Source organism: Felis catus, chromosome A1 (assembly GCF_018350175.1).
Source record: "Felis catus isolate Fca126 chromosome A1, F.catus_Fca126_mat1.0, whole genome shotgun sequence".
Lineage (NCBI taxonomy): Eukaryota > Metazoa > Chordata > Mammalia > Carnivora > Felidae > Felis > Felis catus.
The window spans coordinates 157044304-157068732 of NC_058368.1; the positions used below are offsets into that span (position 1 = coordinate 157044304).

The window sequence follows — 24429 nt, forward strand, 5'->3', positions numbered from 1 at the left end:
TTAGAATAGATCTTAGAAGATTACTGCCTTCTAGGAAGGATTTTACGTACACATTGGTCAGGTGGGAATCCAGTGGTACAAATACCCTATTGCACTGCTATGTTAATAACCAAGCAACCATTTAGAGAACAAACAAATTAGATTCTTATTTCATTGGAGTCCATTTTTCTAGCCAAGTGCTATCGACTAAAAGCTGAATTTAAGGAGGGAGAGAACCACAAAAAGTTTCTTAGCAAGGTCAAATCCAGTTTTCCTTTCTCACACAGAGCCTGTATCTATTTCTTGGATAATTGCCAACTTGAGAGATAATCACTAATAATAGCTACCTTTTAGTGAATTCCCAGTCTGGCACTCAGCTGAGTACTTTAAGTGTATCATTGCGTTTAATCCTCAACCACCTTATGAGATCAATGTTATTAACTCACTTCACAGATGAGAAAACTGAGTCTTGAAAAAGCGAAGTCATTTTGCCCAAGAAGCCAGTTGGTTGAGGAGTCAGGGTTCTAACCCACTCTCTTGGTATCCATAGCCATTGGCTCTCACTCATGGTGTGCCATTTCCCTTGGTGCTTGATAAAATGGTGATTAGGATGGTGTAATGAGCTGTTTGGACAGCTTACAAACCATGAAATACTGTATTTCTAAGTGTTAAGGGCTAAGCACTAGAAGACATACCCCTGAAGCAAAAAATCATAGGCAGTATTTATCTGTGGGATCTAAGTTTGTCATTTGGCATCCTGAACATTATGTGTCCTCAGAACAAGGCAAATCTGCCACCATAATTTGAAAAGTAACTCAACCAATAATATAATTTCTGTTTATGAGGGCCAAGTAGTATTACCAAAATGTACACATTCCAATTTTAGAACTCAGGAGAATATTTCAGAGCTGAAACAATCAACATCTTGTTGACCAAGTACCCAAGCAAGATTTTCTCTACAGACCCAAAGTTCAAGATTTTATTTATTAAAAAAACAAAAACAAAAAAAACAAAAAGCAAAAAACAAAAAAACTCAAGATTTTAATTTGTTTAAAGCCAGGACCTACCACTCCCGTCATTATTGCTGCATTTTTTGTGAGACTCCCCCTAGTGGCCTACAAGAGTTAGCTTCCTGAATGAGTACACTTGGAAGAAGACTGGGGAGTATGGCAGCAGTTCATTCTCTTTGTCTATCTAATTTGATGGAAACTGGTCTTCCATCAAATGGGAAGGTGAAATCAGGGGAAGGTGTGAATGTCAGCCTAAAAATAACCACTTCCCATCCAATGAGACCAAGAGGTGAAGGACCTAGTGATTTTATGACAATGAGCACTAACTGAAAACCCTTGAAGCTCTGAATCCCTGGGGGCTTGACTTAAAGTGTGGGGGTCAACCCCATTGACATCACAGATCCTTCCTGCAGTCACAATGCTACTGAGCCACACCGGGAAGATGCCCTGGAAACATAAAGACATTAGTCAGATTGTAATCCAGTTTCCTTAGTGCTCTGGCTTTCTGAAAGACAAAACAAAAAGTTCTGCTCCCTTTAAAAAAAAAAATCAAATCAGCAAAAAATAAAGCCAGGAAATCAAGCATCATGAGTGCAGGTATTTAACCCATGATTACCCAAGGTCTCTAAATTCTCATTCTTTACTACCTTACTTGTATTTCTTATTACATATAAGCAAGGTAATAAATCCCAAGGAAGATCCTTGGGTGGCTTGGGCACAATAGTGTGAGAAATCTTTTCCCATTATTTCATAACAGTTTGATCTAAATGAGTGTGTCTCAACAAAATTTCCTAAATGTCTAATGGAAGTACCTGGGATGATAAATTTTTGTAGCTGACTATGGGTGTGATGGGGGCCTGGTGAAGAAATGATGTAGGGGAGGACAGAAGAGGAGGGTGTAAAACCAATAAGAAGAGTCCCTTGGGGCACCAGGGTGGCTCAGTTGGTTAAGCTGCCGACTTCAGTTCAGGTCACGATCTCACCGTTAGTGGGTTTAAGCCCTGCGTCAGGCTGTGTGCTGACAGCTCAGAGCCTAAGCCTATTTCAAATTCTGTGTCTCCCCCTCTCTCTCTGCTCCTCCCTGGCTAGAGCTCTGTCTCTTTGTGTCTCAAAAATAAATAAACATTAAAAAAAAAAGAAGCCTCCCTGAACTTTTGCCATAGGTACAGAAACTGCCCTTAATTGTAAAGAGAAGATTAATACCACTGCAAAGATTCACTTGCCTTAGTTCCTGATCTAATTCAGCATTCTGGTTGCCTAGATACAGATGTAAACAAAAATGCCTCTCCGACTGCAGAGGAACAGCGGAATGAACCTGATGGCCACCTTCCTGGCTCAGTCAGTGACCAAGAAAAGAAAGCAAGTACTTTTAGACATTCATAGTAAAAATAGAATATTTTGTTCAGCTTCTTTAAAGCTTAGCGTTATTCAGAGAGTTCTAAGGGGTCCTAGAAGAGTTGTTTTTCTTTTCACTCTACCTATATTTCTTATTTGTTCTGCTTTTACAAAGTGACTGATGACAGCACAAGCTGAAAAGAAAAGGGGCCTCAATTTGTGGATACATTCATTGGACTGACTTTTAACAGGCAGGGCTAGGTGTTAACAAAATTGACAATTATTTTTTTATAAAGATTCAAAAGAAACTATGATAAATTCGAGATACAGACTTTATCTCTAGCATGAAAAAGAGAAGAGCTAAATAGGTTTCTTTTATTGGTACTTGTCATTAATGAAAAAGAACATTCAAAGAAGCAGTAGTTTTAGCCCTCATCAGTGGATGAAGCCTCTTGTGATAGAAAGAGCACTGGAAAGCTAGCACAATATCAATATCAAGCATTGATTTTTGGTATCTGATGGCTGTACCATACCCAGGCTGTGTGACTTTTAGCAGTTACTTAACTTCTCTGTTTCCTCTTCTACAAAATGGGCTAATTAGGCCTAACATACAAAGATGTGAGATTTGAATGAGCCCTAAGAAAAAGGGCTTAGCAAGTAAAAGGGACTCCATCAATAGCTGTAATATAATTATTATCATCATCTATAGGATCTTGAGCAAGTCCACTATTTCTCTAATCCTCACATTCCTCACCTATAAAAATAATCATCTTAGAGGTGCCTGGGTAGCTCAGTTGTTCAAGGGTCCGACTCTTGGTTTGGGCTCAGGTCATGATCTCATGGGTTTGTGAGTTTGAGACCTATGTGGGGCTCCTTGTGGAGCCTGCTTGAGATTATCAGTCTCTCCTTCCTTCTCTCCCTGCCCCTCCCCCACTCACACTCTCACACTGTCTCTCTCTCTCTCTCAAAATAAATAAACTTAAAAAAACAATAATCATCTTAAATTTTTCTGTGATGAAGTAGGATCTCAATAACTACGATTCCCACCTTATAGGACATCATATATGTGAAAGGTTTTTTTTTTTAATTTTTTAATCTTTATTTATTTTTGAGAGAGAGACAGAGTGTGAGCAGGGGAGTAGCAGAGAGAGAGGGAGACACAGAATCCGAAGCAGGCTCCAGGCCCTGAGCTGTCGGCACAGAGCCTGACGTGGGGCCTGAACCCACGAACCGTGAGATCATGACCTGAGCCGAAGTCGGATGCTCAGCCCACTGAACCACCCAGGCACCCCTATGTGAAAATATTTTATAGGCCATTAAGCCATAAAGGATCATAGCATTTTAAGGTATTCTTATAAAGCCGATGAAAACTGACACACATAAAAAATCCCATGTTGTTCCTGAGAATTGTTAATATAATTACATTCTTGCTTGTAGAAATAGGGATGAAACAGAGCTGACTCTTATATTCAATTACCAAAGATACAGAAATTTACATATTACCTTAGATACATCAAAAATTGCAGAGAAGAAAGAGGAAACAGATATGTCACAATGTTAATGACTTTTGCTCTATGTAAGTAGTACAATTACAATAAGATTTCTTTTTTCTGTAACTTTTACTTTTCTATATTTTCCCAAATTCTCCTCCATTATCAGGTTTAACATTTATTACTTTAAAAGTATGTGAGTTGTGTTTTTAAGAGGATGCTATTTACAGTTTTCAAAATAAGACTTAAAAATTAATAATATAAAAGTAAAAGATATATATCCAATTGTTTCACTTGAGAAGGGGGAAGGAAACAATAGACCAGTAATTTAGTGTCCTTGGACACAATAGTCACAGACTCTTTCATCCCACAAAAGGGAATGAAAGAACTCCTAGGTGCCAAACATGTAAGGCCCAGGACCAGCCAGTTGCTGAGGAAATACCACAGACTCCCTCACACAGGCCAGGACAGCCATGGCAAGGTGAGAAAGGAAGAGCTGGCACAGGTCGGGAGCCCAGGACCCAGCGCTGTTCCAGCTCAAAACTGGAGTCAAAACACAAACCAGGGCAGAAGGCCAGTCATGTTCTCTAGGGAGTTAGGATGGTTTCCATAACATGGATACCTGAGTGCCCTGTGGATCAGTGTATATACATCCTCTAGGGGAAGACTCAGCTTCAGGCCATCAGACCCATTGCAGACTCCATTCAGCAAAGGGGAGGCAGGGCCTACAGCACTATCATGGCTATCACTGGCTCCATTCTGAGCATCCTCGAGCCTGTGCTGGTTGACCAATATCAAGTCAGCAGGGTCAGGAGAGCCTATCGTCAGGATTCTTTATTAGCTTCCTTGATAATACATTTCTTTCTTTTTTTTTTTTTTTTAAGTTTTATTGGAGGGGAGAGCTTTCCAATTAAGTCTCTTAGGCCCTACATCAAGAAGTAAGACGTGGTAATTCCTTAGGCATTTGCAAAACGAATGATTCCTGTGTGTAGGTCTTAAATTTTACTCTGCTCACCATTACAGTATACAATAATATAAACCAAGACAAAATATCCCAGGAAAATATTTTGTTTAAGTTTTAAGCAGAGGTGGAATACTACTCATACTCTCCCTATTGAATTCAGTTCAGTGACGGGCTATCAAAATGAACATAAATCTGTGTCCTGTTTTTAATCTTAAAAATAAAGAACATTAGAGTTTAAAACAGTTTTAGCATATTCCAAACAATGAGTACATTTGATGAACTCTTTCCTCCCAGAAATGCTGCAATATTATGAACTTTGATGCAGTGGAACTTTCTTTCTAGTAGCACCGTGTTATTGAATTAGGTCAGTGTTCATACAGTCAGCTCTACTTAATACTAGTAAGTAATGTACATAACTGTGCTCTACTTTTATTTCTCATTGACTATAATAATCTGACATCCAGGTTTCCTAGAAAACAAAGTTATCTGGATAGACCAGATTTCTAGTTTGGGAGTTTGTTTTTGAAAATTAGCTGATTCCCCGCAGAAATTAGTATGATGGAATAATTCACTCCGTGAGAACTTCTTTAGTAACTCAGCCAATAATCACTGGATATTTCACTTTAAAAATTTTCTAAGAATAATCCATGGTTTGACTTGTCTAAAAAGTTTTTCTGACTGTGATACCAATCTATGAAATGCAGCTCTCTAGTATCTTTCCAGAACTTGACTTTGGTTTTAGTCTCCAGAAACACAGATGGGGCATGTGCAAGTTTAACTGGGCTGATAGTCTATGGTATATATTTTGTTTAAAACTAAAATATTTATATAAAAATAATATGGATAAGACTTCCATATAAAGTAGATGATGATACATTTTAAACCCGTGACCTTTATTTTAGGTAAGATTATCTCCAGCCACAATGTCAGCTAAGAATTCTACGGATCTAGTTGAATATGTTGACAGGTAAGTTGGTAAATTACAACGTGTTTTAACTCCTTACTCTATTTAATGATTCAGCTAGAGATTCAAGTGCCTGAATGAGATGTTTGAGTTCATCTAAACTAGTTCTCTGCTTTCAGAAGAGACGCATTAAATCATGTCAGAAGATGAACCTCTCTATGCTATTCCTTTCTGATTCAGAAAACAAGCCAGTTTTATTTTATTAATTTATTTAAAGCCTCCTCTTTAAATAACTTCCATAGGTTCCTATAGATTATGAATAATGCCACACGAGTGACATGAAAAGATTGATACAGGTACCTATGACTTTCAAAGTAAACCAATAAATCTATTAACAATTTCATGATTAAAACTCAGAGAATTTGTAAGTATGTTAAATTAATCATCAGAAAATTTTGTTTCTGCTGTCCAGTGCCACACCTGGAGCTCATCCAGGGAAGGACTGCAGAAGAGGGTCTACTCTGGGGACTTGGAAATAGGACATATTATTAATGAAAGTGCAATGTCCAAAAGATCCTAGAACTCTAGTTTGTAAAGGTGGGATCACAGAGGCAACGCATATTTGTTTGAATTGTTTTCTATTTTGTATGTCAGGAGATTTGGTCTGATGCAACAATTAATGCTTTTAGGACACTTGGGATTTAGTTTCGGGACTTGCACTAATTGTCTGTATGACCTCAGTCAGGCCCATCACGTGTCTTGGCTTTGGTTCTTTCATTTGCCAAATGAAGAGGTTTGATTAGAAGTTCTTAGGACCCACTATAGTGTTTAAAAAATTCTGGTCATAAAATATACATTATGACAAACAAGAAAAATTATCAAACAAAAGAAATGATCAAACAACATGAGAAAAGTCTAAATACTGAATTTTCATTTTTTAAAATTACCTTTAACAATGAAGATGATAAACAATTTTTGAAGATGACAAACATTTTAAATTCACTGACTTTTTATCACAGTCTGTTCACATGAAGGATTTCCCTGATCCTTTGCCGATCGAATGAACACACCACACAGAGTTCAACCACAATATTTCAGCCCCTTTTTTCATGCTGCCCATAACTTGTACTTGTTTATGTGACAATAAGGTCATAATCAAGGGAAAATGAAACCAAACAAGGGAAAAGGATTTTTTTAATGTTTAAAAATACAGTATTTGGAAAGGTGACATTTTTTCTGAGCTAAGGACAAAGATTGTGGTGTGCATAAAAATAATTATTTTACAGGGACATATTAGCTACACTTGCCATCCAAGGAAGAATGGGAGACTTATTCTTACTTGAATCTACACATGACAAATAGAAAATAGAAATCATTCTTCTGATCTGTCAAATTCCAGTATGAACCCAAGTGGATTTCTTTAGCCCAGGCTGCTGACCTACATACCAGGAGATGACAGAACGAATTCCTGGAAGACCATGACAAACCTACAAAGAAATTCAAGGAAATTTTTGCCCTTTCTTGGATTCCAGAGAAACTAAAATTAAGACAAAAGGGGAGAAATATTATGTAATTCAAAGCAAAAGTATAATGAAGATTATCTGGTACCAACATTCATTTCTCCCTTGATCTCCTTCAAAACCCCTCTCTTGCGGTCTAAGCCATATATCTATAACTCCTAGGTACCACCTAAGATGGTTGGGGTTTTTTGTTTTGTTTTGTTTTGTTTTGATCTTTCCGCTCTAATCTCCCAGAGCAGGCTGCAAACTCCCGAAACGCAGGGACTATAGGATATTATGCTTTCTGATCTCCCCCACCTACATTCGTAGCCTATCACGGAGTATTGAATATTGATTCCTGCAGAACCATAGTGGACAGACTGAATGGAGAGTCTAGTGGAACAGCTGAGTCTTTAAGACTCTGCCTCATGCAGTAGACTCCTGGGTAGCTGATTAACTGGAAAAGCAAGGTGGCACACAGGCATTTCAATAATCAGTGAAGGTACTTCGAACTGACATGCTAACTCCAAAAACATAAACATAAAAAACAATTTAAAAAATAGCTTCATCCATCAAGTCATAGTATTCATTGAGTGACAACAGATTTATTGATATGCAGAGAGGGCAATAACAGAAGCAAAAGTCATTATGAACTTAAGCTACCAGAATCTATATTACATATTCTCAGAGGTTCTGCCTTATAAATCTATATGGGAATATTTATAGGAAATACTGAAAAAAAAAAAAAAACAAAACCAATAATAACAGCTCCAAAAAAGTGAGAATGAGCAATAAAATGGGTAATACATACCCTAAGAAAAAGGTTTGTCTAGAGACATGCACATTAAAAGACCTGGCAGACCAAGCACTGACAAGGCTCTTCCCAGCCTCAAGCAGTTGGAACAACACCCACACATTATAGTACTTGTTAAATATTAGGTCATATTAATAATCCATGGAACAGGGGGAGGCAGAATGCTTGCAATCATTTATAGGACAAGTACGGTGACATTATATTAAAGGCAGTAAATAATTCTGATTTCCACAATGTGTTCGTGGATTCACAGTGGCAGTGTGGCCAATGCTCATTTAAGCTTCACTGAACAGAAAAGCACCAAAGCCTTTTTTTTCTTTTTCTTATTTTTGTCCCTGTTGGTGGAAGGATCACCGCATTGAGGCCAGGCGCCTCAGGTCCGCTCTTGAATCTGCCTCTAATTAATTAGCTATGGGACCTTGAGAAAAAGGAAATGCCTTTTCTTTGTGGGCAATCTCTGCCTCTTCTCTAAAATGGGGTGGAGTTTTAAGTGATGATGAGCAGCCTGAGTCCCAAGGGCTCTCTGTGTTCAAAATCAAATCCAGATTTCACTTCCGGGATGCAGCTCAGAAAGCTGCCTCTATGTGCTACTTTCTCAACTCTGGCCATAATTTCTCATAAGCATTCTTTTATGTAATAAGGCAAATGGCTAAGATTTAAGAACATGGACTATTACCCCTTGGGATTTAATTTTGAATAAAAAACAAATTCTGCCTATAAATCTCTTTTTATTTTTCTTCAACTGACTGCTGGAAAAAAATTCTTAACACTGAACCAACAATTTCTAAGGTCTCTTCCATCCCTCAAATTCTTTGGTCTTCTAAAACTGGTTATTACCTTTTATTCACTTAACAAATACTTACTGAGCATTTATTATGTGCTGGGCATTATGTTAGGCACTTAGACAGTCATTAGCAAAAAAACAGACAAAGATCCCTGCCCTCACGGGGATTCCATTCTAGCAGGAGGAAGGGACACACATTGTTAGATAGCCTGTCAGGGCAGGCCTCACTGAGACATCAGATGTGAGCAAAAACTAGGAGATGAGGGAGTTGGCCACGTGGAAATGTGTGGGAAGAGTAACGTTTCCAAGGCAGGAACCTTCCCGAGGTGCGGCTGAAAAGGCAAGGGGGCAAAGACGGCTGGAATAAAAAAAAGAGGGAAGTATAAACTTGAACCACCATGCCCCCTGGGCCAGGGAAATGAAGTTGTTTGTTATGGAGGAGTTGTCCAGTACATATCTCAGAAATTCTCTCAGGAGTACAGTTTGGGAAGATGAGGGGTCTGGCTGACAACCAAAGAATGGTATTTAAAATTGGGATACATAAAACTCTAAGTGAAATAGGCAAAAGCATACATGATTGATGATTTCTCCTTGTGAGTAGGATATGGCATTCAGGGCCTGTGAAGTATTTATTTTCAAGGTTTTCTCTTACTACCATGGCAGACATTTCATTGTATTGTGATGCATTGCTTTTCTTGGTACAAGATGATGATAGATATTTCACATTACAGTACATAAGAAAGGAAGACAAAACACTGTTGGTTGAGCTTTCTATGGGATAGGTCATGTTAGGTTGGAGGACTTTCTGGTTTTGTTTTGCAACATCATATCCATCATTGAGGGCAACCAGCTCCCAGGTGAGAAAGCTCAAAACAGTCTGGGCAGCTTGGGAAGGAAGGGATACATGGGGCACTCTGGGTTCATTAGCAAGGTTTTTTATGATCTGGCAAACCCTCCTGCACCATGCACAACTCCCTGGTCTCACTGACCATATTTGTTGTTAAAGAGTCCAGTTCTTAGTCCATGTTAATCTTCTCATTTAATCCTCTCAATAACCCTAACAGCGGCATAGTGTCACTATTTTAAATATGAAGACCCTGGGGTTCAAAGGAGTCAAATATTTGTCCAAGTGCACATAATACTATGACAGAACCAAGATTCTAATCCAGAAATCTATGTCTAAGTTATTCCAAAGCCTATTTTCTTAACCACCCCTCTATCCACATTCCCTGCCAGCTATCCTCTCAAGACACACACACACACACACACACACACACACACACACACAGACGTTTCACCTCCAGCCCATCCCTGGACCATAGATGTGATTCAACCATAGATTTCTGATCTTCCTCCACTAGGGCCCCTCTGGGAGGAGTGGCCAACCTGGACTCACAGCATCCTATCTGTGCCTGGGAGGTGCTGCTATCAGCCACAGTGCAGTCTTTTATTCCTCTCTAGCATCTTCTCACTGCCTGCCCCGCAACCTGTGATGGGCAAGACTCTGGCTGTGGGTGGACACAGCTACAGGAATTAGGCACAACCCACAACACCCACATATTGCTCAAGGCAGGGCCTGCCCAGATGAAGTTCAGTGCCTCCCACCCCAGGAGGCCCCCTGGATTCCCGCCACACCTATGAGCTTCTGCTCAAGTCTGAAAAATGCACTGAGGTCAGGTTGAGCCAGACTCAGTTCTCTGGAGCAGAGAGGGAGCCCCTCCAGCCTCTGGGCTTCAGTGAGGATCCTTAGGATTCCACAGTGAGATGTGAGCCAAGCAGAGGAAAGGTAACTGGTAATTACATAATGTATTCTGAGGTAACACAATATAACAGGAAGAGCTACTAAGTAGTCTAAGCAAAGCTGCTGTGATGTAAGAAAGAGTCAAAGAAGCAAATTAAAATATTTCCCAGCTGAGTGACTGACAATCTCCAAGTCTCAGTTTCCATCTGAATTGAGAAAAATTTTACCTATGCCATGGGGGTAGTTGTGGGGATGAAATGAAATGATGTATATAACAATGACACGTCAGGGGCACCTGAGTGGCACAGTCTGTTAAGCATCCAACTCTTGATCTCAGCTCAGGTCATGATCTCACAGTTCGTGAGAGCAAGCCCCCCATCGGGCTCTGTGCTGATGGTGCGGAAACTGCTTGGGATTGTGTCTCTCCTTCTCTCTGCCCCTCCCCAACTTGTCCTCTCTATCTCTCTCTCAAAAATAAATAAATAAACTTTAAAAAAATTTTTTTTTCACCGTTTATTTATTTTTGGGACAGAGAGAGACAGAGCATGAACGGGGGAGGGGCAGGGAGAGAGGGAGACACAGAATCGTAAGCAGGCTCCAGGCTCTGAGCCATCAGCCCAGAGCCTGACGCGGGGCTCGAACTCCCGGACCGCGAGATCGTGACCTGGCTGAAGTCAGACGCTTAACCGACTGCGCCACCCAGGCGCCCCAAAAATAAATAAATAAACTTAAAAAAATTGTTTAAATGACATGTAAACTATGAGCATTATATAAAAATAAGACTGTGTAATAATAAATTCCTTACATTTCTCCATGGCTAGGAACTCCCCTTAAATAACTTACCATCTGTATTAGTTTCCTAGGGCTTCCATAACACAGTATCATAAACTGGGAAGGTTAAAACAACAGATATTTATTGCCTCACATTGCTAGAGGTTAGAAGTCTAAAACCAAGGTGTTATCAGGGTTGGTTTTTTTTTTCTGAGGACTCTGAGGAAGAATCTTTTTCATTCCTCTCTCTTAGCTTCTGGTGACAGCTGGTGATTGCTGGTGTTCCTTGACTTCTAGATACATCACTTCAATTTCTACCACCATTTTTACATGGTATTCTCCATATGTCTCCATTTTTACATAGCCATTTTCTTATAAGGGCATCAGTCATATTGGATTATGGCCCCACGCTCCCCCCTATGGCCTCATCTTAACTAATTACATCTGCAATGACCTTACTTCCAAATAAGATCACATTTTGAGGTACTAAAAATTAGGACTTCAACATATCTCCTTGTGGGGATACAATTCAGCCCATGATTCCATCTAATAATTACTAATAATTATAGTAAGAACATTTGTATGTGACACTTATAGACGTTGCAAAACACTTCAAGTACATTAAGTAAATTGATATCCTTCAGTCAATTGGTAGGGCAGGAGTCATGATCTCCACAGGACACAAAGATCTCTCCTCTGAACAACCTAAGAAAGGTTAAAGATAATAAGTGGCAGAGACAGCCCTTGAACCCTGGTCTTCTGACTCCAAATACGGTATTCTTTACCCGGGAGACTGACATAAATAACACGTACATCCCCAAAATAGCAAGGCAATATGGAAAAGTGTCACAAAATAACTACAAAATGCTGTAAGAACTCCAAATATCATCAAAACTACTTGCTAGAGCAGTTTACATACACTTTGCCTATAAGTATAACTCATCATGCCCTCATTCACACAGAGACTCTGGAACACTTGCCAACTGAATGTCTCCCACAAGGAAGCCAATCACAACAGGTGCATCATTAATTCTGTAACTTTAATGAAAATTTTACTAACAAAGTGTTTGCCTCATATAGCATATAACTATTTTGCTAGAAATTATCTACAACCAGTCTCCTTCTCCAGTCTCTCTTGGCCATGTCCTTATTTAGAGTCCTCTCCTCCAGGCTCCTTTAGGCAGACCTCATGCTGGCACAACCCTCTTGGCTTTGGTCTGCCTCTTCCCCACCTGTACCCACGAACCTGGAGTTGCCTCCCTCTCAATCCTAAAGCATTCAGTCTTGTGTAAAACCCAGCAATGGAGGCTTGTCTAGATGCCAAAATCCATTCGCCAGGGTGGTTAGAAATAAGCAACAGAGAAACTACGGAAAATATTTTTTTCAATTTCATTGTTCCATAAACTTACAGGTTATTTTTGTGAGGCATCAAAATGTTCTCTAAAATTTCACTTCACGTGTGTGTGTGTTGTGTGTGTTGCAGGACTGTATGCACTGAGAATGGAACTAGGCATAGAAGATCTCCCAAAAATGAAAATTTTTTTCAGTTATACTCTTCATTGTTCTAGAAAAGAACTCAAATTTTCAAATTTCTGCATCTTGAGTATTACAGGCTGACAAAATAGTTATCAGAATCTCCTAAGTAAATTTAGTGCTCGATTCACAAGAACAGAACAGGCAGAGAAGTGAGAGGCTCTAGGTACGGATGCCTCTGCCAGCAACAGCACAGCTGGTACAAGTCACACCGAATCACAGAGAAACAGAACTCAGAGTTTGTGGAAAATCTGTTCAGATTCAGTTGTCAGCTACATAATCAATGATTTATGTAAAGCCCAAATATCTCTCTGAAAAGGCCCCCTGGGAATTCTTTCTCCTGTGCTTAGTAACTCCATCTGGACTAGCCTGGAATATTCAGTCATTTCTTTCCCTTCACAGTTAAATTTAGATGTAAGTCCCACTGATACAATACACTAATAAAACAGTGCTTTCTTTTTTTTTTTAAATTTACTGAAAATTAGAGTGACCACATCTTGTTACTCAGTTTTTAACCATTTGGATGATCTTTGAAAAATGGTATCAGGAAACTCTCTTAGAAGACTGAGACTGTTCATACGTGTGTCTTTCCAGTTGTTGATTTAGAAAGTCAATTGCAAAATAACATTCTCTTTTTTTAAGTTATTTTTGAGAGAGAGAGTGCACACACACACACACACACACACACACACACATGCGCATGGGAGAGGGGCAGAGAGAGAGAGAGAGAGAGAGAGAGAGAGACAAAGAGAGAATCCCAAGCAGGCTCCACACCGTGGAGCCCAATGTGGGGCTCAAACTCACAAACTGAGAGATCATGACCTGAGCCAAAATCAAGAGTTGGACACTTAACCGACTGATTCACCCAGGCACCCCCATGATATTCTCTTTTGTTATGGTAATGGAATGGAAAAATATATAAGCTCTGTGTTTATCTTGCAGGAATCGTGTAAATAGAATGAAACAGCATTATTTTGTGCTTCCTTAAGCATCATTAAGCTTCATCTTTAATGCTTCATTAAGCATTTTTTATTAATAAAAAATAATAAAACTCCCAATTTATAGTAAACCTTAGGCACAAAAAGGAATGCTTTCCACTTAAATATAAAATCACTTCTAAAAATAAATTTTACAAACTAAAGGAAACTATAGATCTATCACTTATATAGGTCACTTAATGTCCCTATTGTTGCAGGAAAATACATTTGCATAACACTAGGTGCTGCCCTCCTTACTGGGTTCCTTCCATGAGCCAAATAGCAACATCATTGAGGCCAATCATGGCAAATGGGACCACAGACTGGCATCTGAGCAGAGGTGGCAGCTTTGTTCCACTGGTCTCTCTGCCACCTTAGGTCTGATTCCTCAAGTTCTTTCTGGACACAATCTTGACACCAGCCAATAAATAGCACACCCAAAGAGTGAGTGAACGGGGGCTCCCCATAACCCTGGGCTGCATTGGTTTTGCCGCCCCTACCACATGCTTCTCACATGTTATCTCTGTATTTACAACCACACAGTGAAGTAGGCCTGTTAGCCCCATTCAAGGATGAATTAATTGAAACACTTGGTTGGTCAGTGGTGGAACCTGTGTTCTGCCATCAGTCTATCTTGCCTACCACCTTGCTAAATTGCTTCTGACTCTCCATATAACTTGAGAGCTCATATTCTCTATTTCACACCTCAGCACTTTATATATTCTGCCTTATCACTCACTGATCACAAACTGAGAATCACTCACTGATTCACATGACCAGTTTTAAATAAATAAATGGGTTTCAATATCTAGAAGACATAGAATCATCTAAGTGCTTACTTAAAATGTTTATTCTTGCTCTGTCCCCCTCAACACCCAAGATTGTGATCTAACAAATCTATGACAGAGCTAAGGAATCTGCATTGTAACAACTTCCCTCCCTTCTCCACCCCCCATGATATTAATTCAATTTTCTTTATGAGAAACCCTGAATTAAACTAAGTTCCTTGAGGGACAGACCATTATCTATTATGCATGGACTAGAGTAGACATTTAGTAAATACTAATATAGTTTTATTTTAACTGACATTTTTATCGGTAGATTGTTAGATATAGATACAGTGCTTTCAGCTACACAGAACAAAGACTACAACCAAAATGATTAGTTCACATTTTTAAAAATCTAGAGTTTAGTTAATTTAGAGGCTTAGCATCATCAAGCAAGTGTTTTCTATCCTTTTTTTTCCGCTATCTTCTTTTCCCTCATGGTCACAAGATGGCTTCAGAAGTTCCAGACATCACACACAGGCATGACAACATCCAGCAAACAAGAGAGAAGTTTCTTCTTAGGTGTTTTTTCTTGAAAGCAAAGAAACATTATCCAGAAACCCCACAATAGGTTTTTCCTTTCACCTGACTGGCCAGGTCAGTCCTACCTAAACCAGCTTCATCTCAACCCAGAAGAATTAGACCACCATGATTGATTTGCCCCCCTCCCAAATGACATGGGGGGTGGGAGGATGAACCAAATCAGGCAGTGGTGGTGTGGGTTGGGGGGTTAACTATTAGGAAGTTAACCAACAATGCCTGACACACTGGGAACACCTAAGAGAACACAAATACTAAATTTTGAGAAGAATGTAGCATAATTTATAAGTATCTGTACAGGACTGATGACTAAGGACCAACTTCTCTTTCCCTGGCACATCCAGACTGCAGACTGTGGAGAGGTCAGAAAGCAGCACTAGCTCAAGGAAGGTAACAAGTAAATCTGCCGTCTGCCACTAGGCTATGTGTCACCATCAGCAGGGCCTGACATCCTCTTCCCTTCTGCCTGTGACTCATACATCCAATCGACAGAGCACTGTCAGCATGCTGGGGTTTTAGAGAAATGGAATATATATATATATATATATATATATATATATATATATATATATATATCTCCCCATATCCATTTGGTAATATTCCAGAAGAACATTTTTAAGCCAAATGAGTGGTAGAGGGAATCTAATGAAACCCTTAACAAAGCCTTCTTTGTTCCTAAAATGTGCAGGTGACAAGAAAGGGGAACTTCACCCAGACTGAGGCTATTTTGTACTGCTCAAGAGAAGAAACTGTAAACCTTGAAGCTCAAACAGTAGTCTTCATTGTACCTTCCTCCACCCCCAATTTCGAACAACAGAGCCTTAAGGGAACAAACAGTACAGCCAGAAAAATCAGTCAGTCAATAAACATTTACTGATGACCTACTATGTGTCAGGCACTCTTCTCAGTGTTGGAGGCATTGTGAAGAACAACTTAGATAAAGCACCTGTCCACGGGGAGCTTCCATTCTAGTGATGGAGGGCAGAAAATAAACACAATTAAGATCATTTTAGATAATGACAAATGCTGGGGAGAAGAAGAAATGGGGTATTATGATAGAAAGTGACCTAGGGGAAGACTTGTCTGAGGAGGGGATACTGGATTTGAGACAAAATCAATGAGAAGGAGGCAGCCATGAAGTGACTTCAGGGAAGAGCAGTCTAAGCAGAAAGAACAGCAAGCACCAAGGCTCTGAACAATGTCCTAGTTTTGCATGGGTGAGGGATGGAAAGAAGATGCATGTGGTTGAATGAGAGTAAATGGATGGAAGAGCAGGAGGAGATGAGGTTGGAAAGGGGAACAAGGATTTTATTCTCAGAAAATGGATAAGCCATTGGAGGGTCTCAGACTTTGAGAAAGACCACTCTAGCTTCCATGTGGAGGATGCACTTTTTGTTCAGATGCAGAAGTAGAGGAGATAATGGCGGCCAGGACCAAGAAAGGAAGAGACAACTAAGGAAAGAGTGTATATGAAGCCTGGGGACACTTCTGTGTGTCCTTACTGCTGCCACTCTATTAGGTCACATGAGTAGCATCAAAGTGAGTCCCCTGCTTCTGCTTATTATCTCTTGGAATTCTAGGAATATAGGAGAGTTAAGCTTAACATTGGATTTTGGAGTCACACAGATGAGTTTCAAAGTTTGACCCTGACACAACTAAGTTGTGTGACCCTTCCTTCTGTCTGATTAATTTTTTTCATTCTGGTATTCTAAATCACTAGTTCATTCTTCAGCTATTTCCTCCTTCATATTATCCCATCTTTTTCCTTATTTCAACCATTATATTTTCACTTGTTTACTTTTTTAACATTTTCTAGTTTTTTGTTTTCATTTTGCTAACATCTTCCCTTCTTTTAATGTTAATTAGCCTTTTAAAAAATGTCTTACTGCATATATCTTAGTGTTTATCTTCTGTAGAAATCTATAATCCAGTAGGTTATTTGTTGGCTAGTTGGTTTTGGAAGAGACCATGCTCCTCAAATGTCTTGCTATCTTGGCCTGTGAGTTAATTTTCCCCTGGGGGTTTTGGCCAGACCCAGTTCTCCACTGGAGTCCTGTCAGCTCCAATAAACTCAGGGGGCTGGCATGGATGAGCCCCAGGCCCAGTAAAACCTCCCCATCCTACGAAATAACTTGTCCTGTCAGGTTTTCACCTTTGCTCCTCAGAAAGAAGTAGCATTAGGAGACCAGTGACTTTCCCACCCCTGGAGCCTGTGGAGGTAGGAAGGTATAAAAGCAAATGCTCAAGGTCTGTTTTTACCCCAAGCTTTTTGTTACTGTTGTTTGAAGTTCTTACAGGTCTTCTGCCTTGCCTGATCTGACTCTTGAGGACACTTAAACAAGAATCTGAATTTCACACAACTAGAGCAGTTTACTATCTAGAAGTAGCAAGAGTAGAACTACAACAGTCCTTCTTCCCCATTTTACCCTCCCACAGCCTTGCTGAATTCTCTCTTGCCCCAGGCCAAAGTGGCCACCTGACTGTGGTTGGGTTGCCCAGGAAACAGGCTCTGAGACAGAGATTGGTGAACAGAAGGCTCATTAAGGAGTGCTCTGGGGTCACTTCCAGGAATGGAAGGAAAAAAAGTATTGTGATACAATTCCACAGGGAGCCCTGAAGCTGAGATGGTCCTTCCAACTTGTTCTGAGATAGAGCAAGTGTGCCAGGCCTTTATAGCCATACATTGACCCATCATTGATTTCAAGCTGCCCCAGGAAATGGGCATGGCCTTGAGCAAAGTGACTGTCTTCACCAAGGCGGTTCCCAGAGAAGCTCAGCTGAGGGCTGTCAGCCAGCAGCACACCCAACACTTAGGAAAATAAGTCCCACCTTCCTGAAAAGGGAGCTGGGGGGCACATCAGGGCACCCCCTGCACCACCCCACACCCTCACCAGTTTAAAATAGCCCCTGCTGCTCAAGGAGGGCAGTTTTCTAATTTTTCTTTCTAGTCACTCCAAGGTTTTAGGAGGGAGAGAGGATAGAAAACCAGCAGTCATGCTAGCTGAGCATTTTGGTCAAGACCATAGGACACCTAGGAAATTTTACTCCTGAGAAACTGTGTAACTCATTTCTTTCTTCAGAGTCTGGGTCACAGAACCAAGCAAAGTGAATTCAGTGAAGAAAAAGACACAACAAAGTAGCTTGTCCTTCAAGAGGCTTATCAGTGAAGGGAAAGAGTAATATACTAATGCCAATAGGGGCTATCAGGATTTTACATGCTACTTTACCCTAATTCTTAAGAGCTCTAGCCTATTTCTTTTTTTCTCATTTATTGTGTTTACTTTTTCACTGAACTTCTGACTCTTTCATGAATCTCTGCCTTTGAACTATCATTTCTTCCAAGTTAGTAGGCAGCACTCTCCTCAATGTAGAATTCTCAAGTATTAAATGTATGTGGATCCAAGTTGGCTTGTTAGAATAGTGGGTAAAATATAAAATGATTCCTGCTTAGAAACATGAAAAATGCATAATGTAAGACCAAGGCAGAAGTCAGATCTTGTGAGATGAGAGACAAACCAGGAATCCAACCAGGCCAATTCCTTTAAGGTCCTCCCAAACCTCTCACAGGGGAGATGGTACAGAAGTTAAGTGAAGAGACAAGTTCTGGTTCTGGCTCCTCCAACTCATTCTTGTAACATCCCTGGTGTTGTTTCCTGTTCCTGACTAGGGGTCATTCTTTTCTTCCTGTGATTCCAAACACCCAGAGAAGGCAGCTAGAAGACAGATTGAACACCCAGGAGCGTACCATCGCTTTCCTCCTTGAACAAGCCTTCCGCATCAAGGAGGAAATCTCTGCTTGTCTTCAAGGGGCCCATGGCTTTCAAAAAGAGGAGTTGCTTGCCAGGAAGCTACTGGAAAGCCACATCCAGACCATCACGAGCATTGTCAAAAAACTGAGCCAAAATATTGAGGTAATTCTTCATTTCCCATACGTTGGCATCATTGCTTGACAATGATGATCAACCACCAATATCATTTTCAACTACAGAAATGACTCACTAGAGCTTAAGTTTAAATGACTACAACATGTAGCCCCAGAGGAAAACAGTTCAACTTTTCAACTGCTCATGTATGCTAAAAAGTAGAAGGAAATTCTATTCAAAAAGCATTTAATATCTATTTTGTGACAGCAGAGAGAATTGTTTAACAGTATGTCAGACATTGTGCTAAGGTGATTATTTTAATCTCAATTTCTGAGATTCTTTTTGTGTAATTGTTTCAAATAGAGCTTTTCATGATGCACTGGCAATGACGGTTCACAGGCCCATCACAGTCTGACCCAAGCCATCTCTCTCCCCATCTCCCACCCCCTCACTTCTTTCATTGTGACCACACTGACTCCCAGCTCTTCCTAGAACACACCAAGCATGTTCTGGCTTCAGGGCCTTGGCACTTAATATTCACTCTGGCTGAATCATCTTCCCCTAGACATTCCTGTGAAATGTTCTCCATTGCCTTGAAGTCTGTGCTCAGTTATCACCCTATCAGAGAGGAGTTCCTCAGCATTCTGTAAAAAAGCACCCTTCCCTACCCAGCAGTCACAATCTTCGTTAAATCTTACATTATAGATATTCATAGCATGTAGCCATGTGATAAGCAAACTCATAGTCTATATTTGTTAATTGCTTGTTTTCCCCTTCTAATATATGAATATATATATACATGTGTGTGTATACCTATATATGTATGTGTGTGTATATATATATATATATATATATTCTAATATATAATGGTGAAGATTCTGTTTTCTTCATTATTAAATAACACAACAGATGACAACAGCACATGGTAGGTAGTCAGCACTCTACATATTTCCCGAATGAATGATGTTTAAGATGTTAAAGGGAAAATAGAATTTCTGATCACAAAAGAAAATATCTACCTTGGTTAAACCAAAATAAACGGATTTTCACTACAAGTCTTTCAGCATTTTTAAGGTGCCAATAGGCATGATGAATCTGGGGTAGAAACTTTCAAGCAAGAGTCTCAGAGAATATACTTTGGGAAACTGACTAAAAATTTGCAGAATTATCATTAAAATTCCCACAACAAATGTCCTCTTTTACTGTCAGAGAATATAATATAGTGGATCTGACAAACGGACAAACAAAACGCATGCAATTAACTCAGCAAAGACTTCCTTAGGACTTTGTTTATAAAGCTAAGGATATTTAGTAATTTATTTTCCATCTGTAGGGTCTGGCAAACCCTAGGATGCATTAGAGGGAGTATAGAAGTTAAAAAAAAAAATCTTAGTGAACTTTTAAAAGGTACTTCATTGGTATTTAGCACATACTGAATTGACCCCAGTGCCTAAAAGTCAGTACCACTTCTCAAAGTGGTCAAAGGTGTTTCCAGCATAACAGTGGTAAGAAAATGATGAGGTTAGCGGCTCAGCACCTTTGACATGATGACCAAACCAAGTATAGCACTCGCACTAAACAAGATACCATTTGAAAGTCAAAACTTGCTGGTAATTGAAAAGAGAGTAGCATTCTCAGAAATGAGAAATGGTTGTTACATGTTGATTATATTTGTCAAAATCCATTCAGATATATACTTTGATTGGTACCTTTTAATACTATTAATTATACCTCAGTAAAATAATCTTAATTTTAAGAGGGAAATTATTTCCAGAAGTCTAGAAATCTGTTTTTTTAATTTTTTTTTAACATTTATTCATTTTTGAGACAGAGAGAGGAGAGAGAGAGAGAGAAAGAGAGAGCTGCCAGCACAAAGCCTGATGGGGCTCAAACTCACTGAGGGCAAGATCATGACCCGAGCTGAAGTTGGATGCTTAACTGACTGAGCCACCCAGGCACCCCATTAGAAATCTTGTTAAGGGCTTCTTTTCCTATAATAATTGGTTGTCTTAGATTAGCTCTGAAAAAAAGACAAAATATTTTCCCAAAACTATAAAATCTCAAAATATATGCCATCCTGTTAAGGGGATGAGGTGGACTGGTCTATGAGGAAAATGAATTAGAAAATATTTTAAAATCTGTAGACAACATAGTTAAACATCATAAAGAAGAAACTATTAAGCTACCTTTAGTAAATAACTAATACTATAACGTGCTCTTTATAGTGAAAGAGGTGCTATTCAAGTATTTTTTAAAAGCCTAAACTCAACGAGGTCAGTCCATTGCAAACTGACCGGCAAGACAGGTTCAAGTGTGAGCTGAAGCTTGACTTGGGCCTATGAAAGGAATTAAAAAAAAAAAATGTTTTTAATCAACCATAATTGCAGCAGTTGCTTGTTCCTTTTTATATTCAAACTATTTGTTTTTCAAGCTGGCAGCTAATTACAAATTTTAAAATTAATTTATATTAAACTCAAGGAAAGAGAATTTTATGTATCACATTTATTTTGTTTATTTATTTTGTTTCTTTTTCCCACCAACTTGTAAGAGCAATACTTGTTCATTGTAATTATTTTGAAAGCTTAAGAAAAAAATGTTTAAACCTGGGGGAAAAAATTCTCAATTCCACTACCAAATGTCAATTTCTACAAACACCCAGATTCATTACCTTCAAGTCCTTCCACATATTCCATTAGGAGGCTGGGACTACATTTGTAAGCATAATCTTTAATATAAAATTATATCATACACTCTCATGTCATTAAAGGTTCTTTGTACAGTGCACACACCATGATTTGCTAAGTCATTCTGTTAATATTAAAATACCCTTGCTCATAAGTATAGGTCTGTATTTGGATTATTTTCCATAGTATAAATTCTTAGAAGTAGAACTCCAGGGTGTGGACACTGTAAAGGCTCTTGATACATGTTGCCAAATTGGTTTCCGGAAAGTTTATACTTATACTTCCATTAGCATTACACAAGAGTGCTTTTTCATGGGCCTACACCAGCATTGAGATGTATTGTTTTAACTTCACTAATTTAATGGGATAGAGATGAGATCTTTCTCTCGTTTTCACTTTTTAATTTTTTTTTTTTAACGTTTATTTATTTTTGAGACAGAGAGAGACAGAACATGAACGGGGGAGGGTCAGAGAGAGGGAGACACAATCTGAAACAGGCTCCAGGCTCTGAGCTGTCAGCACAGAGCCCGACGCGGGGCTCGAACTCACGGACCGTGAGATCATGACCTGAGCCGAAGTCGGCCGCTTAACTGACTGAGCCACCCAGGCGCCCCTCGTTTTCACTTTTTAAAAGTGACTATAACGCTTTTCATTTTCTCTCTCCATCATCTATTAATGTCGTTTGCCAATTTATCTTTTGGAGTTTTAGTGCTTTTTAATTCTTATTGATTTGATGAGCTTTTTTATTAATTGAGGATAATAGCTGCTGGTAGCTTGGCAAATGGTTAGCGACCAGTAAGCAAATATTTTCTGGAGAATAAAAACTTGGTTGGAGTGTTCGCCTATTTCCATGGTGTTAATAGTCTCACTGTGATTGATTTCAAACATCAAAACACCAAACACAAAGATGGGAAAAGATACGCACAACTGGCTTTCGCCAACAAATGCATGCTGATTGCAGCACTAGGCTGAAATCTGTGGCAGTAACATTTGTTATAAATGTTTTTTCAGTTCATTGTTTATATCTCAGTTATATTTACAAGGTTTCTGTCAAGTTTTATATAAGGTTGTTAAACTTTCCATTATTTTGCTCTCGTTACGCATTCCAATATTTTGCTCTGTGATTCCTCTCATTATTTTTAAGAATAGAAATGTCTTCATTTAGAATTGAAATAATCACCTTTATTATCTGTTATTTTTATGGCTTAACTATTTATATTTTTAAACTACTTTTCTAAAATCTATACTGATGTGTGTCATGAGGTAAGGATCTAAACTGATTGTTTTCTGAATAAACAACCAGAGATCCCAACACCATTCGTGAAATTCCTCCCCCACTAATTTGTGAGCCTCAAGTATAGTACATTCCTTTTTTAAAAAATATTTTAATGCTTATTTATTTTTGAAAGAGAGAGACAGAGTGTGAGGGAGGGAGGGGCAGAGAGAGAGGGAGACACAGAATCCGAAGTAGGCTCCAGGCTCTGAGCTGTCAGCGCAAAGACCTATGCAGGCCTCAAACTCATAAACAGAGAGATAATGACCTGAGCCAAAGTTGGACACTCAACCAATTGAGCCACACAGACGCCCCAGCACATTTCTTTCTTATGCTTACTGAGGTCTTCATTACATTACATTGATTTATTTACATATGCCTACCTATTTTGCTACACTTTTATTTATTATCATCTCATATGTTTTAGTGTTTAGTAGGGCAAATTCCTTTTCATCACTATACTTTACCAAAGCAAAGCAAAGTAACATCTTTTGCTATGGTCTGAATATTGGGTCTCTCCCCGCTCCTCCAAAATTCATATGTTGAAATCTAATGTCCCATGTGATGGTGTTAGGAGGTGGGGTCTCGTGATTAGGACCAGTGCCCTCCCACAAGATACCCGTGACTCCTACCACCACCTGAGGACGCAGTAGGGAGTAGACAGTCTGCAGCCCAGCAGAGGGCTCTCACCAGAACTGGACCAAGCGGGCACCCTGACCTTGGACTTCCAGCCTACAGAACTGTGAGAAACATATGTCTGTTGTTGATTAGCTACCCAGTCTGTGGTATTTTGTTAGAGCAACGTGAATGGACTGAGACACTTAGAGTCAGGCAAAAACAAATGAAAACAAAAAAACTCCAGCTAGCATTCTTGACACTTCTAAGTTTTCAATTAAAGGTTTTTTTGTTTGTTTTTGTTCTTGGGTTGTTTCAATCTGCCAGTTTACAAATGAGAAAGATCCTGTATATGGTATTTAAAATTTCTATGATTCATTTGCTACAAAAATCCTTCTTTCCTCAAAAAATTGATAAACATAAATTTAGACATAGTTCAGGCCTTGATCAAATATAGTAACTAAACTTTAATGCTTCCCCAAATCCTGAACTTGTCATATACTCTCACTTATTTTACAAATAAATATTTTTTTTTTAAATATATGTCTTCACTTTACTTTGGAGTTTGCTTGAGTGTCAACTAAGATAGAAATTTTTGCTATGGACAAGCAGATTTTTTTTTTTTTTTTAGTTTTAAATTAATGCTTACATGTTAAGTGTGAAAAAATTTTAAGCCACTGTTCTTGAGACCACCAACCTGGTAGTATAAGATAGTCAGCTCTATTTCAGAATACCAAGACCTACCTAAGACATGACTAAGAATACCCAAGGACAAAATCTGAATATACTTCAAGCCATAAATCTCTCATGTTCTCTAAAAATCTAG

General features: G+C 39.1%; 1 protein-coding gene across 2 annotated transcripts in view; it reads left to right on the forward strand.

Annotated features, from left to right (window-relative positions):
• Positions 1-1439: 1439 nt before the first annotated feature.
• FAM81B (family with sequence similarity 81 member B) overlaps positions 1440-24429 on the forward strand; it is a 55282-nt gene continuing 32292 nt past the window's right edge. The window contains exons 1-4 of one of the 2 annotated variants that reach the window (XM_003981156.6): positions 1440-1586; positions 2251-2348; positions 5681-5745; positions 18836-19079. In XM_003981156.6, coding sequence (XP_003981205.3) covers positions 1577-1586; positions 2251-2348; positions 5681-5745; positions 18836-19079 — 417 coding nt within the window. In that variant the 5' untranslated portion in view covers positions 1440-1576. The remainder of the gene's footprint in view (positions 1587-2250; positions 2349-5680; positions 5746-18835; positions 19080-24429) is intronic. The other variant, XM_011284659.4, reaches the window with a different exon arrangement.